At 45.9% G+C, this 17,058-nt stretch overlaps 2 protein-coding genes across 2 annotated transcripts in view; both read left to right on the top strand.

The window, feature by feature from the left end:
- Positions 1-4,170, top strand: part of TDRD1 (tudor domain containing 1) — a 38,947-nt gene extending 34,777 nt beyond the window's left edge. The window contains exons 21-23 of the mRNA XM_090279558.1: positions 1,669-1,715; positions 1,794-1,886; positions 4,068-4,170. Of these exons, the coding sequence (XP_090135684.1) occupies positions 1,669-1,715; positions 1,794-1,886; positions 4,068-4,085 (158 nt within the window). The 3' untranslated portion in view covers positions 4,086-4,170. The remainder of the gene's footprint in view (positions 1-1,668; positions 1,716-1,793; positions 1,887-4,067) is intronic.
- Positions 4,171-10,271: 6,101 nt separating this feature from the next.
- Positions 10,272-17,058, top strand: part of VWA2 (von Willebrand factor A domain containing 2) — a 38,671-nt gene continuing 31,884 nt past the window's right edge. The window contains exon 1 of the mRNA XM_090278641.1: positions 10,272-10,347. The gene's annotated coding sequence lies outside the window, so the exon portion shown is untranslated. The remainder of the gene's footprint in view (positions 10,348-17,058) is intronic.

Below are 17,058 nucleotides of genomic sequence, written 5' to 3' on the forward strand. Positions count from 1 at the left end.
GGGTGTCTCTGGGTTTTTGTTTGTTTGTTTTTTCTTGTTCATTTTATAGCTCTAAGTCAGAATCAAATGGGTGTTTCCAGTAACTGCCCAGATTGCTAAATACCAGGCAGAGTTGACATAGAAATCTCATCTTATATTCTTTCTTTCATTCTCCCCAAAACTGTATTCGGTTGGTCCAGCTTTGCTTTCCAGGTGAATTTCAGAGCGTCAAGGTTCAGAAATTGTTTTGGCCCAGGTTGCAAAACTAGTGAGTGGCAGGGCCAGGATGAACTAGGGTCATCTGGCCATCCATGTGGGGGGTCTTTCTGCTCTGTCACCACGCTGTCTTTAGAGACTAGAGACATTCAGATGACACTGTTTTGGGCTACCTTCTTGTGCATACTATTATCTGTATCCATCTCTTCAGGTGGAATTTGTATAAAAGGAACTAAATTATCAAAGTGGATGTTTACTCTCACTCCCAATTGCTTGACCCAGAGTTCCCTGCAGATAATAAACACACCGATTGCCTCAGACTCTGCTTTGTTTCTGACTCAGAGAGCTGGAAAATTATGATTGTTTTCCTCTACCATTTGAATGTATGCCCGTGAAGGCAACCACTTCTCTGTTGGCCCTCTAGACCTAGATTAGCGCTTGACACACAATATTTATTAAGTAAGTTTGATTTTTTTCTAATGCAACAAACAGCACTAGTACATCAAAGCACACTGAAACCTAGCTAAAATCAGTGAGCCTTTTTCTTACTATCCTTAGGTGATTTATCTCAGTATTACCTTTTTAAAGGGACTTAAAGAATAACTCTAATATTTATTTTTTTCCAGGACTAATGGAATTGAATGGAAGCTGTTCTAACTTAGTAATAGACCTACTAAAAAATTTCATGTTGAATCAGAATGTAATGCTTTCTGTGAAAGGAATTACTAAGAATGTCCATATCGTGTCAGTTGAGAAATGTTCTGACAATGGTGTTGTCAATCTAACTGACAAGCGGGTGACGTATGATCTGGAGAAAAACATCACATCTGAAAAGCAAAATGCTTTAGATAAAGGTATCTTTTCCAGATTTAATAAATGTTACTGTAATTAAGCAAAGATGTTGTCAATTTAATTGACCTGCCCTTTCTTTCCTCCTTGTGGCCACATTCCTGTCATCCTCCTCCTTCATAAATCCCGTGGCAGGGCTCCAGTTCCTGCTGTCACCTCCGGGAACCTTCTGGTTGGAAGCAGGCCCCCCAGTCCAGACTCTCCTTAGGTCAGGCTCAGCAGCATTGTCAATAGAACTGATGCCGGGAACTTCAGAAATGTCAAGCATGCCAAGTTACTCCCAAATTACTTTAGATCCTGATCAAAGTGAGAAAAACTCATATTTTTGAGATTGGATCTTATGATATTTCATAAGATAATGATTTGGCAGGCCTGCCCTCAACCAGAAAGAGATACCCCATATACGATAAGCAGCAGACCTAAAACTTTAGGCATGTGGGCATGAATTTAGTAAAATCCACAACACAGTAACAGATAACATCAAAGCCCAAATGAAAAGTTAATCGATCAAGTCCTTTGTGGTTGGAATCCATGGCTGAGGGACCTGCACGTGTTCAGACTCCAGGATTTTTGTTATTTATATTGTATGTATGTTACCAAATGGTTTTTTGTATTCACTTTTAGAAAAGAGAGCCAGGATGAGTTGCTGCTGCTCAGAATTACAGAAACAAGTGGGTAAAGTTTCCTTTAAGTGAAATTATCCTCGTAACATTTTGAGAAATTAAATAATACTTTTGTTTCATCCATAGGTTGAAAACCATGAAAAGATTCTCCTCTTCCTCTTAGACAATCCAACCAATCAAAATAAATTTATCGAGATGAAAAAATTGTTAAAAAGTTCAGTAAGTGAAACTTGATATTTTTGCCACTTTTGTAACTACCGATAGGAAATTTCCAGTCATGTTCTCGGGGTAGAGCTAAAGGGGTGAAGCACACCTCCTAGGAAGGCTGTTCTTCCTTTCGTGGCCCAATGAGCTCAGGTCCGCTTGTAGTGTTTTTGCTGTATTCCTAAGTTTTGTTGGGTAATCTTCCTTTGACACTCCTAATGAACGAGCCCAGGGGTTGTGCAGGCTGTAGCCTTAGGGTGGTTGATTCTTGAGAGTGCTCCTGTTGCTATGTGGAGGGACTGGCAAAAATGGCAGTGAGGTGAAGTTAGCCTGAAATTCTTTGCGTCAAGGTGTGAGAGTAACTCTCTCTTGTGCACGTAGGTATAACGATGTTTAGCACTTTCTGTGAAGAGGTTCAAAGGGGCCAAGAATGGAAGATGGGCTCCACTGATAGTATATTGCATTTCAAAACCAGACATACTCTCTTGTTTGGCTGTGGTGATTCTAGCAGTTAAAAGATGGTATGAGTGAATTTTAAACACTAGTTGCCCCTGCTATGGCGCCCTGCTAGTCCCTGTTATTGTCCGAGATCCTTTTATCCTAAGATGGCCCTATGACATTATTACACTTCATGATCAATAAATGGCCGGTTACGACTTCTGATCAAAATGAAGTTGTCTTTATCACTTTGAGCTGACAGAATTCCAGCCAAAAGCAAAGGCTCTCTGACTTAATACATACACTCTCATTGACTGAAGTGCAGTGATAATCAGACATTTTGCAAGTAGCTCCCACTGGCCTGTGTGGGTCTTCGTGGCTGTGAGAGCCTGCAGGCCAGTACCTCCTGGGTTCAGACGTTCTCGGCACTATTGTTTTGTTTCTGTTTCTACGGAAGTGACTAAGTTCTGAGGTAAATGGCATTAGTGTAAGATCAACAGTTTTGATTCTCACGATTTATTTCCTTTACAACTTTGGTATATTTTTTAACAAGTGCTGACTTACCGTTGCAGTTACAATTTCGGTTCTTTCTCACGTTTCTCAGTTTTAATACCAACTGCTCTCTTGTGTACTTGGTCTCAAAAATCTTTAATGACCAGTTTAATTTCATAGCTTAAGGAACACGCAGTGACAGAACGTCTGGGATTTAGTGCTAGCACCAGTCGTGTTCATTAACTTGTATGTGCTTTTACTTTTTATCTGTGTAGCAGGCCTTTTTTCATAAAGATGTTGAGAGTGCTTCCACACACAGCTTCAGATGAAACCAGTATTTTCTGTTGTTTCTGAGTAGACTGAAGCTATTGCTCAAGAAAGCACTTTATTTAAAGCATAGAAGGTGAACTAGCTTTTTACCCCTGCTGGTGGGGATACATACCTATTTTGTCTGCATTTGAATACAGTGTAATACCTTATTTTCGGAGGGTGCCTTATTTAAAAAGAACGTTTACATCTAGACACGTAATTCAGCTTCACATTACCCTTGAAAAGAAAGCACGACCCCGTTTTCTAGGGGAGGAGGCTGAGGTTGAGAGAGGCAGCCCAAAGCCACGCTCACAGCCTGGAAAGTAGTTTTTATGGCTCAAAGCTGTTCTCTCTACTGCCCCCTGCTGCTTACCGGCCTGCTGTGCCGCGGTATCTTTTCAAATTAGGTCGATTCTGAAGGGCGTGAAAAGAAGGGGCTCTGTAATTAGAAAAAATTGCAAACATGGTTCCTTAAGCATCTTTCCTTCGTTTTAGTGAAAATGTAGTTGACTAGTACTTTTAAGTTATTCTTCTGAGAGAGAGAGAGAAAATGTGCTTTAAATTTGTTTCATCATCTCTGGAGAAATTTGTTTTATTTGTTAGTTATTATAAAATTGCTATTCTAGAAGTGTTGTGCTGATGAGAACATAATCCTCTGTAGCCTTGTGCTCAAAAGTGATAAATAACTACTTCACCATACAACTTACTATAAAATAATTTTCTATTTGAAGGAGAGTACGAACAGCTATATTTTATATTTGTGAAGGGGAGTACAAACTGCTATAATTAACAATATAGCACCATATATGTTATATGGTAGTGATTAGTTTTTTTTTAACTGGCAGCTCTGATTTAATGTATAATTTCAGTTAAAAGTAGATATTTGGTTTGCTTACAAGAACCCCAGTGACTGAGTTTTTATATGCGGCATAATGAGAGTTGATTTTTCTCTTTCAGAAAGTCTCTGGGAGATAAACACGTACGGGGGAGGAAGCAGTGAAGGCCAGACTTGGGAGAGAAAGGACAGCATCTTGTGTTTTTGTTTATTGGGACCGTTTCTCTTTGTCTACGTTTTCTGTAATGACCTTTAGTGCCCTCCCCCCCTTTGTTTGCTTACCACTCTTCTATTAGGCTGGGTAGTTTTATTTTCATCCTCTAAGTTTGCCCAAGTAAATAAGCCTGGCATAAAAGATTCAGACCAAAGTCATGGAAGGGATACACAGGGGATTTCTACTGTATATATGCAATTGTATTGTGTAAAAGTACTGGAGAAAATAGGACTCCATGTTAATGATGGATAAATCTAGTTGATGGATGCACGAGCTTTATTATTTTTTTGACTTCGATGTCTGTTTGAAATGTTTCATAATAAAGTAGGCCCTGCTCTCTCTGTCGCCACCGTCTCTTGCGCGTAATAAACGTTCTTTGGTTTGCTGTTACTGCAGTCTCTGCTGCTCTTTTCCTGTGCCCGCTGAGGTCGCGCACCTCTTTCCCTCCATCGTGACTTGGCTCTCTTTTCCTCCGGCCTTTGGGCACAGAGTCTGACCTTGGGCTCTGAACCGCTCCAGCTGGGGAAGGAACTTTCTCTTTCTGCTCTTGCCATCTATACCCTTCCAGATATGTAGCTGCTTAGATATTTATTAGAGGTCGAACTTGCCATCCTGTTTGCCATTTTCTGAAGCACACATAGTTAACAATTTAAGTTAAAAATCTACTTAGGAGTATATATTTTTCTTGAAGCATATAACATTAAATTCCTCTAAACTCACATGTGTGGAATTATGGGCCAGCTGACTTTTCTGCCAGCCCCTGAGTTTGTACCTGGGAATTTTTCCATAATTTTAAGTACCAGCCTAGGACAACCTAAGCAGATGTTTCCACCAACTCAAAGAAGAAAGTTAAAAGACTTTTTTTGTTTTTCCTGATAATGTGTGTCAGCTAATCTGTTAGATTTAAGTGGAATTTTTCCTCATGTCAGGAGTTCAAACATTAATGCACTTCATTATATAAAAATTTATACTGCTTTGCCCAATAAAATTCTTTCACTTTGTGGCCAGATTCCTCGTGTTCTTGGTTGCCAGCATTTTGCTAACTCCCTTTTCTTATGTGCACATTCTGGGAGCACTGGGTGCTTAGTTTTGTTCACACAACGAAAATGCGACAGGAAACCACAGAATCACAGAATTTGCCTTTTTATTCTGGAACATTAGGGAAGCAAGTCAAAGAACACATAGAAACCTAATTCGGAGTTCATCCTCCCCCCAGGTATTATATGGTACTGGAAATTTGAATACAGTTTTAATTAAGTGGCATTTACTGTTACTTGGTGGTTCAGTCGTGTGCCTTGTTCCCAAGAAGAAACTAATATAATCTATAGCACTCGACTCACTGAGAGAGAAAGGTTAAATGTCTCCCACATTAATTCCACATATTAAAATACCAGACCACCAGGTCTTATTTTCTGACTAGGCTTAAGACTTTCCTATTTTAATTAATGTTAACCCAACAAATATTTAATGAGCTCCAGCCACGTGCCTGACAGTGTGGTGGGTTGTATCTATTGTTCGATAGGACCGTATGTAGCCCATCATACCTGCAGGTCCCTCATAATATCTGGTTCAGTCATAGATAATAAGGAGACTAGAGCTGAAACCAAACCACCAGAAGAATACATTGTTCCTTGGTAGAGGCCATGTCAATGTGAGACAGATCAGATTCCCCCCACGGACTGAAGAGTGAACAGGAGTTGATGAGGAAAGACATTCGCCATGCCTTTTCCTTTGATAGGATTCTTTCGCTGGAATAGCCAGAAATGGAAAAGGCTCAAAATTGTGAATGAGGGTGATTAATATTCTGAGATAGAGCTCCCCTGCTACACAATACATACTCTGGGAAACCAATATCATGAGGATCCTTACCAGCAGGCCCTAAGCTGCCAAGTTCCGGGAGGGGAACTAAGTCATTGGGAGGCAGCTCCCGGGAGGCTGCCAGCCCAGAGCAACGAGTCATGAGTGTCCCTAGTGGGCTCATCACCAACACAGCTACTGCCTAGCAAATTGAGCTCCTCTGGGATGAGTCAAAGTGCGACACTCGCCAGTGCAGGTGGCTCTGTAGCCGGACTGGTGCCCACGCAGTACTTCTTCACGGAACACAAAGGATTCTCAAGGGTGGTTTTTGTTTTGTTTTTCCAGATGAAAGGAATTGGAGGGTAGCCTGTGGTTCCACACCCAAGTTAAGAAAGAACAGTGGGATGATTTTGCCGCTGGAATGGAATCCAAGGGAGGTTCCATTCCAGTGGAGCTGCTGCCCACTTGCCTGGGGGGAGAGGAGTGGGAGGCTCACACAAAGAACAAACACTTTCCCCACTGCCCTGAACATTGTTCAGGTTACCGGCTGGGCCTTGCGGTCTAACTTCCCTAGGCAGGTCCTTAAATCTGAGCATTAGCTTTCCAGTAACCTCCTGAACTTGGTTTCATCTAAGGCTTTAGCTGCCCAGCCTCATCCATTTTCCTGTGTTTCCTTTTACCTTGAGGTGATAACTGATGAGGAGGTACCCACCTCTTTTTTCTAAAAATAGATTTTATTTACTTTTTAGAGAGAGGGAAAGGGAGGGAGAAAGAGAAGAAGAGAAATATTGATCAGTTGCCTCCTGCATGCCCCCAACCCTCCCACCCCGCAGCCAGGGACCCGGCCCACAACCCAGGCATGTGCCCTGACTGGGAATCAAACTGGTGACCCTTTGGTTCTCAGGTCATTGCTCAACCCACTGAGCCACGCCAGCCGGGGCGTGCCCACCTCTTGTGATACGAGACTTCCAGGAAGTGAGACGGACTGTGAGGTTTATTCTAAGTCAGGTGGAAACCTGCTCTGCCTCCTCCTAGGGTGCACCCAGATTCCTCTCAAAATACATTCAACAAAGGCTTATGCTAAGGCATGCATCCATGTGTGAAAACTGAAGATACAAAATTTGGTGGCATCAACAACTGGAAGTAGAGTGCTTATGCAGTTTTGGGTGTTGATTGAATGACTTATGTCACCCGAGCCTTTGCCTTATAAGACATTCCATGTTTACTTGATTCAGCCAGAAAGCATCACATTTTCCAAAAGCGTATCCAGTAAGATCTTCTGCATACTTATTCTGTTTAAAAGAGTTGGGATGTATGCTTTAATCCTTAGAATAATTGGTGCCTTCTCCAAACCTAAGGGGCTTCAACTTTGAGATGGCAGTATTTCTGTTCCTTGTGTCTGTTCCCCCTCCTGCACCCATGCCCCCAATTTTGACCCTGGCTTAATTTGCTGCTTTGTGGGACACTTTAGAACCAGGCTCATTGTTTCTTCTGGGATGATTTCTTTAACATCTAAAGTTCATTGTTTCCTGTTCTTTCATTTCTTGACAAGCGGGTTCTGAAAATCTACAACTTCAGCACCTTTATTTTGTAACCCCCCTTTGGGCTTTCATCATTTGGGGGACTGATTGCAAACGATTTGAATTGGGCTTCCACAGAGTTAGGAACCATTGTACCCATCAACCTTTAGTGTTAGAGGCCAGTAAACGGAGCAGTCAAGAATTAAGCGTCTTTCCTCTGCCACGAAGCCAGTAGGCAAGAAAGCTGAACGGGGAACCCAGACTTCCTTGTCTCCAAAGCGGTGCTCATGCCACTACACTGGTGTCTCCCTGCGTATCACTGCGCACTGTCATCTCCATTGATTTCTGCATGGAATTTAGTCATTTTCACGCCTTGTGTGTTTACTACTGAGACATGCTGTCCAGGGCAGTTCATGAATGACCCACATTGTAAAAAGGCACTTCTGTCTAGAGTTACCAGACACCGGGGCCGCAAAAAAAATGAGTTAAGGCAAGTCCTTGGAAGCAATGAGTTTACAACATCATCCTTTTGGGATGATGATCCTTAATGGTGACTTTATTTTTTTAAGTTCCACAAATCCTCACAAAAGAGGGGTTGCTGTGGATGACAATCAGAGCTGCCCAGCTTCTCTCTGTAAAAAAAGCTCCACTCCTGCGACTCTCCTCCCACTTGCCACTCTCCAGAGCCTGACCTTTCCTGCTTCCCCATGTGCACACCTGATAGACCTGATTAGGCATCTGGGACAAATGGGTTATTCTTTGATGTGGAGTTTGAAGCAACGCGTGTCTCCACCAGAATTTATAGTTTACCCTTCTACTTCTTGACCATGGAATACAAATTTAATTTGCCAGACACATCTGGAATTGAAATCTGGCTTCCCTGAGGTAGACTTGATTAGGCCAAGTTGTAGAGAGAATGTTAACAGCCAATGGGTACAGGTGGGGGAGCAGGATATCAACCGTGAAAGTTCCACCCTCACCAGGACTCCAGGGCTGTCACTCTCAAACCCCTGCTCTTGTCCAGAGCAGCACAAGCTACTCACCAGCACGTGGCTACTGAACAGGTAAACTGTGGCCAATCCAGCTGAGCTGTGCGGTAAATGTAAATTACAACAGCATTTTAAAGGTCATAAAATATATATTTATTGTTTACACATTAAGGTATTTGGGATCAACTGGGTTAATATTAAAATTAAATCCACCTGTTTCTGTTCACTTTTTTTCAAATGGGGCTACTAGAACATTTAAAATCACCCATATAGCTTACATTGCATTTCTGTGAGACAGGGCCTATCTGGAAACAGAGATCATGCCCCCGCCCCCGCCCCGGAATTTAGCCCACAGGCAAGGTCCCTTGCATAGACAGGTGCTCATGCATTATTTATACTGCTCTGGCTTTCGAACCAAAGGTCACTGGTTTGATTCCCTATCAGGGCACATGCCTGGGTTGCGAACCAGGTCCCCCAGTTGGGGGCATGGGAGAGGCAACCAATTGATGTTTCTCTCACACATCCATGTTTCTCCCCTCTGAAAATAAATAAAATCTTTTTAGAAATGTTTTAAAAATTAAAAAAAAGTTAATGTTTGACAGTAGCACACTAAGTACTTTGGAACATTAAAGAGGGGCTAAAAAATAGAAAGGTGTTCAAGAAGGAAAGTGGAAAGCTGGTAATGAGACAGTATGTGAGGAATGAATTAAAAAGAATGTACATTTTTATATAAGTAGAAAGACACTGGAAGAATATCCACCATAATATTTACAGTGATTATTGTTGGGTGGTGAAATATGTGTGGTTTTCAACTTGCTTACTGTTTTTTTTTTTTTTTCAGTGAGCACACATTATGCAATGACACTTTTTTAATGAGTTTGAAACTATAGATTACTCAATTATAGCCACCGTTTATGGAGTGAGTGCTTATTGTGTATGAGGGATTGTGCCAGGCATTGTGCGAATTTGCTTTGTGACCTTTGAATGTTAAAAATCTGGCACCTTCTAGGCTTAAACAGGGATATTGGCTAAAAGGCCCGTTTATTGCCCCGCAATTCCAATGACTGGACAGCCAGGTAAACAAATGGCAATGCCATGACAAACAGAAACGATGCCAAAGTCAACATTTTCGCCTGAGTCGGAGCAATAAATCCTACGGAGTGAGCAGCGCATAACACAGCTCTTGCTGCTGCACCGCTTGGAGGCCGGGACCCCGCACAGGAGTGAGTACCTTCGTTTATTATCCGACCTCGGCCAACTCCTTGTTAAGAACACGACAGGCGACGCGGGCGGGGTCCTCAGGAGCGCCTGTTGCACCGCCCGCGCCGCGCTCTCCGCCTACCCTCGCTGAGAAGTACAGGTGTTCCACGTGGCTCCCACCCCGGGGCCCCTCCGCGGGCCTGCAGCGCCCCCTGGCCCGAGCCGCGCCAGCCCTGGCCAGCAGAGCCGCCCCGGCGTCCGGGTCCCGCCGTGCGCTCCTCGCCGCGATCGTCCCGGGGAGTCGGAGCCCGGACTTGTCTACCTGCCGCAGGAGCCCTAGCTCCCCGGGCCCCGCTAGCGTCCCCGGAAGGGGCGCCGGTTTCTTACTCGCGCTCCCGGGAGACAAGCCGGCTCAGCCTCCAGTCGCCCCTAACCGGAGCGCGGAGACCGTGCGGCTCCGCGTGGACGCAGCGGAGTTGCGGGCTTTGTTCGGCATTGTCTGCGCTCTCCCGGGGCAGAGCGCACCTGGCGCACGCCTCCTCCGGCCCCCCACCCCCACTCCCCAGCCGGCTTCGGGGCGAACCGGTCGGGGTCTTGGGCAAGGGAGCGCAGCGGGTCCCACAGCGGCCCCTCCCTTGAGTCCCGGGCACCGGAGCCTCGAGCTGAGGGGCAAGGACCGCAGGTAAGGGGACAGGGTCTTGGTGGTTGGGAGTGGAGGAGGGAACTTACATATTAAACCTGAACTGCTTGACACAGCCACAGAAGGAGCTTGTCTTCTGAATCAAGCTTGGGGACATACCCAACCTTCGCCCTACCCCCACCCCCACCCCATTATAGAGCATCTGCAGTTTTTTGCCAGCAGCCTAGTGCCCCCTCCCCGGAAGTCTCTGCAAGCAGAGCCCAAGAGGGGCCGCTGCCCCTGAGAGACGCGCCCTTAGGCGATGGGAAGTCTGGGGGGACTTGTCCTCCACCGTGATTTTGCAAGCTGGCAAGCCCACAATCGTCACCACCTACCTTCTGCTCCTTTCTTGCCCAGGGCCCGGCCCTTGGCTGCCTGCTGGGATGGTAAGTGGGACTGTCTCAGAGTTGCACTTTTTAAACGTGCCCGGGGGTGTCTATTTAAAAACCTGGTGGGCATCCAGGCAGAAGAGAAGGGAAGAGGCCACCTTGTTGCCCTTTCGTTGCGGAATCCATAGCTGCCCAGCTGAGAGGCGCCTTTCAATGGGAACACAGTACAGTGCGTTTGGTGTCTTGGAACTGAATAATTGGAACCTTACAATTTTCAAATTATAAAGTCACTTAATTAAAACACAAACAAGAACCCTAGACCCTCTGAGTGTTTTATAAATTGAAGTTTAAAAATTCAAGCTCTGTTTGGCTTCTAGTATTAAGAAATGTGCATTTATTGAGGAAAGGGTCAGAAAAGAGAAGGAATCAGTCAGAAAAGCCAGCACCCCTGAGCCCTTTTTCAGGCGGGCTGTGGCCCATTCTCTTCTCTTATAGAAATCCAGCTCAGAGTCACCTCTTGACTGTGTTTAAGTAGGAATTTCCCAGACTAGGTCCCCAGGCAAAATCCCATGGCCAGAGTGGAATTTCTTCCTTCTTCATTCTTGTTTGACTGAAAACCATCAACAACATATTTTCCTTTGAATCTGGTTTTTGGTCCGCCATCCAGAGCTTGGAGTGGCTATTCCCCTTATCCGCTACAGACTCGGGTCCCCTGGAATGAATCGTAGTCAGATGCTCATGTCTTTACATATGAGGAAACTGAGACCCAGAGAGGTGGAAGACTGCCCCAGGGCAAACCGCCAGGAACCGGGACTCCTGGGGTTTTGACGAGCTTCATAATGGGTACAGTCATTAGTTGGCAGGTGATGATGGTGGGGATCAACTACTGATTCAAATGTAAAAGCCTTTTGTTAAGAATGTCCCCACCAGGGGTACATCTTACAGGGCATTTCCATTGCATTCCCAACACCTGGAAGGGTGCTGGGCACAGGGTAGATGCTCAATAGTTTTCATTGAACAAATGAAATTTCATATAATTAGGCCAGTGGAAGTGTCAGCGGCACTACGGAGTGTCCTAGAACAGGGGTCCTCAAACTTTTGTAGTTCACATGTCAGTTACAAACATTTTTTAATTGGGAGGACTGTAACAGAATAGCTTTTTTTTTCAGTTACACTTTACATTCAATATTATTCTGTGTTAGTTTCGGATGGCTGGTTTTTAATTTTATCCTACAATGATATTTAAAAAAGAAATAAATCCCAACCATCATCTACAAAGCTATTGGGGATCTCTGCACAAGGGAGGGTCTATCTGTGCAACACCCCCATCTCAGCATCACCACCCCATGCCAGCTCCCTGGGACAGCCGAATACACTTGACATTCTTCCTTTAGTTTACCTTTTTATCCTCTAAACAGTTCCAGACTGCTTGCTTTTTTACCTGCAGAATTACCTGCAGGACCTCCCTGAATATGATGACTGTCTTGAGCCCTCTCTTCCTTTCCTGGTCCCAGGTCCCTTCCCTTGAACTGGGCTTCCCTGATCTCCACTGAGGAAACTTGGCCCTGGCCAAGGGGCTTTTGCATTGTGGTTTCATGGGATCCTGGCAGCAACATTCCCAGGTTCATAGAATAGGTGATGCCATCCCTGTTTCTGAGAGAAGGACATTGAGAGAGCGAAGCGAAGAAACGTCCCAGCGGGGCTCATGCTCCTTCTCCCTTTGCGTGTCTTCTCTGTACTGCACACTCTGGTCACAGCCGAGCTGCCCGCAATCAGAAGACCTGGGCTTGACGCCAAGGCTGTGGTTCACTAGTTCTGGGACCTCAGGCCCAACTTCTCCAAGGCCATTTTCATGCCTAAAAATGCAAATGACCATGCCTACCCTATGGGCTTACGACTGTTGTGACATGAAATGGATATATGTAATCATCTTTTACCATCTGACAATTAGAAAGTGTTTTACCAATAGGTAAAACTGTTTTATAGGAAATTGACAACACTGCGTGAGTTTATGAAACTGAGATTCTCCCCATCTGACAGCCGAATGGCCTGAGGCAGGAGAAGCTGTTGCCTTCAGAGTCTCCCTGCTGGTTACAAGCAGACAGAGGCTGGAACTCAGTCTCTGGACTTCCAGCCCTGTGTGTGTGCTTCCTAGAGTCCCAAGGCAGTGAATTTGGGTCTTGTGCAACTTAAAGGATTTTCAAAGATCATCAAAACATTAAAATCTCTTTTGGCGAAAAATATCTCTTGGCATGTGGGGTGAGTATTGGCGGCTCCGCCTGTCTGCACAGCTTTCTCCGAAACAGTCAGGGAATGCAAACAGCATATTGTTTGTCCCTGGTGCTGACTTCTGGTTGTCTTGACTCTTGGGTTCTGAAAATCTGGGATTCTTTGAGGGGGAGCAGATTGTTCCCTGAGCTGCTTTGAAAATGCTTTCCCCATCTCATCAAACTAGAAATGTGCTGTCCACTTCCCTAGACTCCGGGCCTGAACCCAGATGGACAAGTAAGGTGATTGTTAGAGCAAAAGACTCCAATGGCTTCCTAGCTGGAGACTTCTACCTCTGGTTTTAGTCTTCCTGTTCAGGCGTGGACTGTTCTTGTTCAAGGGCTCAGGTTTCCATCCCGGCCCATTGAGAGGAGGCTGCCAAGAGCTAATCTAATATTTGGGGTTAGAATTGCATTTTGTAAGGAGGTGGAAGTGGTTTCCTTTTTCACCCTGCACTCATTTCATTTCCGATCATAGAGGAGAAGGCCGGCATTGTCCTGTAAAACTGCCTTTAGCTATCGCCAGTCTGCCCTTCTTTTTCAAAAGTAGCCTTGTTTTGGCCTTGGTTTCTTCCTATATTGTGGGAAGTATAATCCCAGAGTGCAGTGTTTTGCGGTGCCCTGCAGCAAACCCCATTCACCTGCTGTCCCCAAATGCCTCCGTGTGGAACCAGGATTTGTGGACAACAGTCAGATGAGAAGATTGGGGGTGGGGGTGGGGGGCATCTAAGTACATGTGTGAGTCCCAGAAGCCAGGAATGATGCCTGGGATTAGCATGAGTAATGGAACAGAAATGAACAAATGGGATTGATGGATGTGTTTTGTAATGGAAAAGGCTTAACAAGGTGTACCTGGGAGAGAATGGTCTGTGTCTGCAGAGAGCTCTGGAAATCTTCTCATGTGCTCCGGGGTGGGGGTTGCTGGCAGGTTATTAGCTGGGTGGAGAACTGCCAAAGGGTGGGATTCGGGATGGCAGAGTTTTAATTATACTTCTGTTCCTTTATCCTGATTCGGGGGATGATGGATTGAGCAGATCACCCAGAGGCCAGAATGAAGTCCCAGCCTCCTTATTAGCTGAATAACCTGGGGCAGAACACTCCATGCCTCAGTGTTCTCATCTGTAAAATGGGGATAATATGCTCACTGGCTGACCGTACGGATTTGGAGAGAGAAGACAACTAGGTATGGAGTGCAGCAGTAGGCACACAGTAAATACCTGCTTGATGGTAGTAGCTGTCGAGTTTTACTATGGAACCCATTCTTTTAAAAACGTTTTTAGAGCCCTGACCGGTGTGGCTGACTCAGTTGGCTGGGCACTGTCCTGCAAAGCGAAAGGTCGCCAGTTTGATTCCTGGTCAGGGCGCATGTAGAGGCAACCGACTGACGTTTCCCTCACACATCGATGTTTCTCTTTCTCCCTCCTTTTCCCTCCCTCTCAAAATAAAGTTTTTAGATATAGGGTTGTATTTAGAATGTCGAATTAGTGTCTCAAGAAAGTTTTGCTATGTGAGGAAGGGAGAAGAAGCTCAATATTAGAAACAGTTGGGTGGCAACAGTGAGTAAAGAGCACTGTTAATCCTTCAGCAGCACTGAAGTGGCATTCGCTTCATTTATTTTGGCAGTGAGCACCAAGATTGATCTGAAGTCTCCCGCCTGTGATGGGTGGCGGGCATTGTGGTGCTCAGCTTACCCAGCAGGCACCTCTGATGCAGTTGTGCGCACAGTGACTATAGGGGTTGTGTTGGAGGACAGGGACGGAGGTGAAGTGGCCATCCCATCCAAACACTTAGGGGGAAGCATTTGACTTTTGCATCAATTTGCAGATTGTCAACATACATTTTATTTGAACGCGCTGAATGGAGCATTCACCTGGGCAAGCAAGCACACATAACAGAGCGAGATGAAGTGGTGTAGGTTTGTTTCACGGCAGAGGGAGGGGGGTAGTGTTTACTGTGTGGCAGGAACCTTCCAGACTTCATTCCACCTTGTCCTCATGGCAGCCTGGGGAGGCCGCTAGAATCCTTGTTTAATTAACAATGAACAGGCGTGAGCCTCAGAGTCCTGCATGTGCCCAGGGTCAGAAGCTGTGACCCAGAAAATCATCCTGAACTTAAGGACTAGAGAGCCTTGAGAAGCCCTTCACCTTTGCCCTACCCTGCCTCTTGTCCCCAGGCCTGGCCCTCGCCGGGCTGCCAGGTGGCAGGTGGGGACTTGTCCTGCGTCTGTAGTGTGGAGTGAGAGGAAAGAAAACTTGTCCTTGGGGGAAAGGGAAGTGCCTTGCTGACATGCGTCTGGCTGCCCGGCTGGAAGCGAGCAGGAAGCATGGCGGTTCCTCAGCCACCCAAACATGATGCTCTCTGTCCACCTTCCGCCTGATCTCCCCACTCCCCCAATATTGAATCTCTGGTTTCCACCTACATTAGGGGCAATGAGCCCCTTAGCCACCTGAAGCACAAAGACTCTCAGTTGGCTGGGACATTTGACTTCATTTCTTTCAGAAATGTTCCGAACTCCAATGAATTGAATATACAGTGGAGTAAAGTCTGACCACCAGAGGTGGGAGGGGAGTTCAAAGGGGATTTTTAAAGCCTTAGCAGCATCTGGAACAACCTCTTCCCTCCTTTCATGAGTGAGGAACTGTGGCCGCTCTCAGGGTCACACTGCATCAGATGAGAAGCAGGTGCTCTTGGGTTCAGGGTGCAGGTTCTTTGCCACCACGAGCCAGGTGTGTCCCCTGCCTGCCAGGGAGTCACTTAGAGGGGTGCCATCTCCATGTGGACGAAGTTCTGAGCAGTGGCTCAAGGCCCCGAGCTGCCTTTGGCTCCAGAAGCCGTGTGGAGGGTCCAGAATGCAGGACCCTCCCCTGTTCTGGCCTCAGTGACCGCCTCTGTTAGTGTCTGAGGGGAGTGTGGCTCATTCGCTCCAAGGTTCCTCTTTCACTCGGTGCTGCGGTGCTGCCTGCGGGGACCCTCTCCTTCGTTCCCTCCTGCCGACTCTCTGCGGGTGGGATTGTGGGCGGGGGTGGGGGCGGTGTTAGTACTGGCCCCATAGCACGCCCCCTCTGTTTGTCCTCATTCCCTGTAATTCCAAGTAAGGTCTGGCCAGAGCAGATTTATGAACATGAGCTGGATCACTTGAAACCTTTCCGCGGCAGGATCTACATTTCCTGGGTGACTAGTTTTCGAGGCAGCCACGCCTCTCAGCCTGCTCAGCAAACCCTCTGAAATCGGAGTTGTTTAGCTCTTGCAGCTGGGAAGCTGGGGGAGTGCCAGTTTGCGGGAGAGCTCATTTTAGTGCAGGTGACGTTAGAGGCAGTTCCGTCTGCTGCGAGGGGAAATGCCTGCGTGTGTTTGGGAGAACTAGCGTTCCCTGGTAGGGGTGGGCAGGTCGGAAGGCCCACGGTACCTAGTTGAAGACTTGGGGCTCCTGCCTTGTTATTCATCATCTTAGGTGCGGGAGAGTGGCGCTTATTTAAGATGTTGAAGGAACTTTCTGAGTGGGGTGCATCAAGGGTGAACTGAGTTTTCCCTGTGCCCTTGGAAGTGACTGACCTCTCTCTGCCCTCGCCTCTAGAACCTGGGGTTCCCCTGGACCCTGTTTCCCTTTCCCGTATCTCTGCCTGGGGTTTTTCTCTGCAGAGATTTCTCTTACATGAGTGTCAGTGTTATGTGTTTAATGGAAGGAAACTTTAGTAGGACCTACATTTGACACTGCCTGGCTCGTCCAAGCGTTTTCTTAAAGGGCAAGTTTAATGCAGGGCAAGTGCAGGGTGAGATCTTGAATATATTGGATCCCATGAGGCAAAAAATAGGATTTCTAGACTCAAGATATTTTTCGATATTTCCCTGCTAAATGGTACTGGGGGGAAAGTATAAAATTCATTCTGTACAACCCTTTGGTTCTTACCCTACATGTGTACTTGCTAAAAGCTAAGGTTGTCTGCATTGTCCATTAAAAAGATAATGATCCATTTCCTAGGCCTGGCAGCTAACATCAGAAGTACACCTCAGGTGTGTGCCCTTATGGAATCAAAGTTACAGTCAGTTTCTTATTAAAAGCGCTCTCTTCACACTAATACTTCCCTCAAAAATTGATAAATAATCAGGCTCCATGGAAC

The sequence above is a fragment of the Furipterus horrens genome, unplaced genomic scaffold, assembly GCF_987537825.1.
Source record: "Furipterus horrens unplaced genomic scaffold, mFurHor1.1.pri manual_scaffold_5, whole genome shotgun sequence".
Taxonomy (NCBI): Eukaryota; Metazoa; Chordata; class Mammalia; order Chiroptera; family Furipteridae; genus Furipterus; species Furipterus horrens.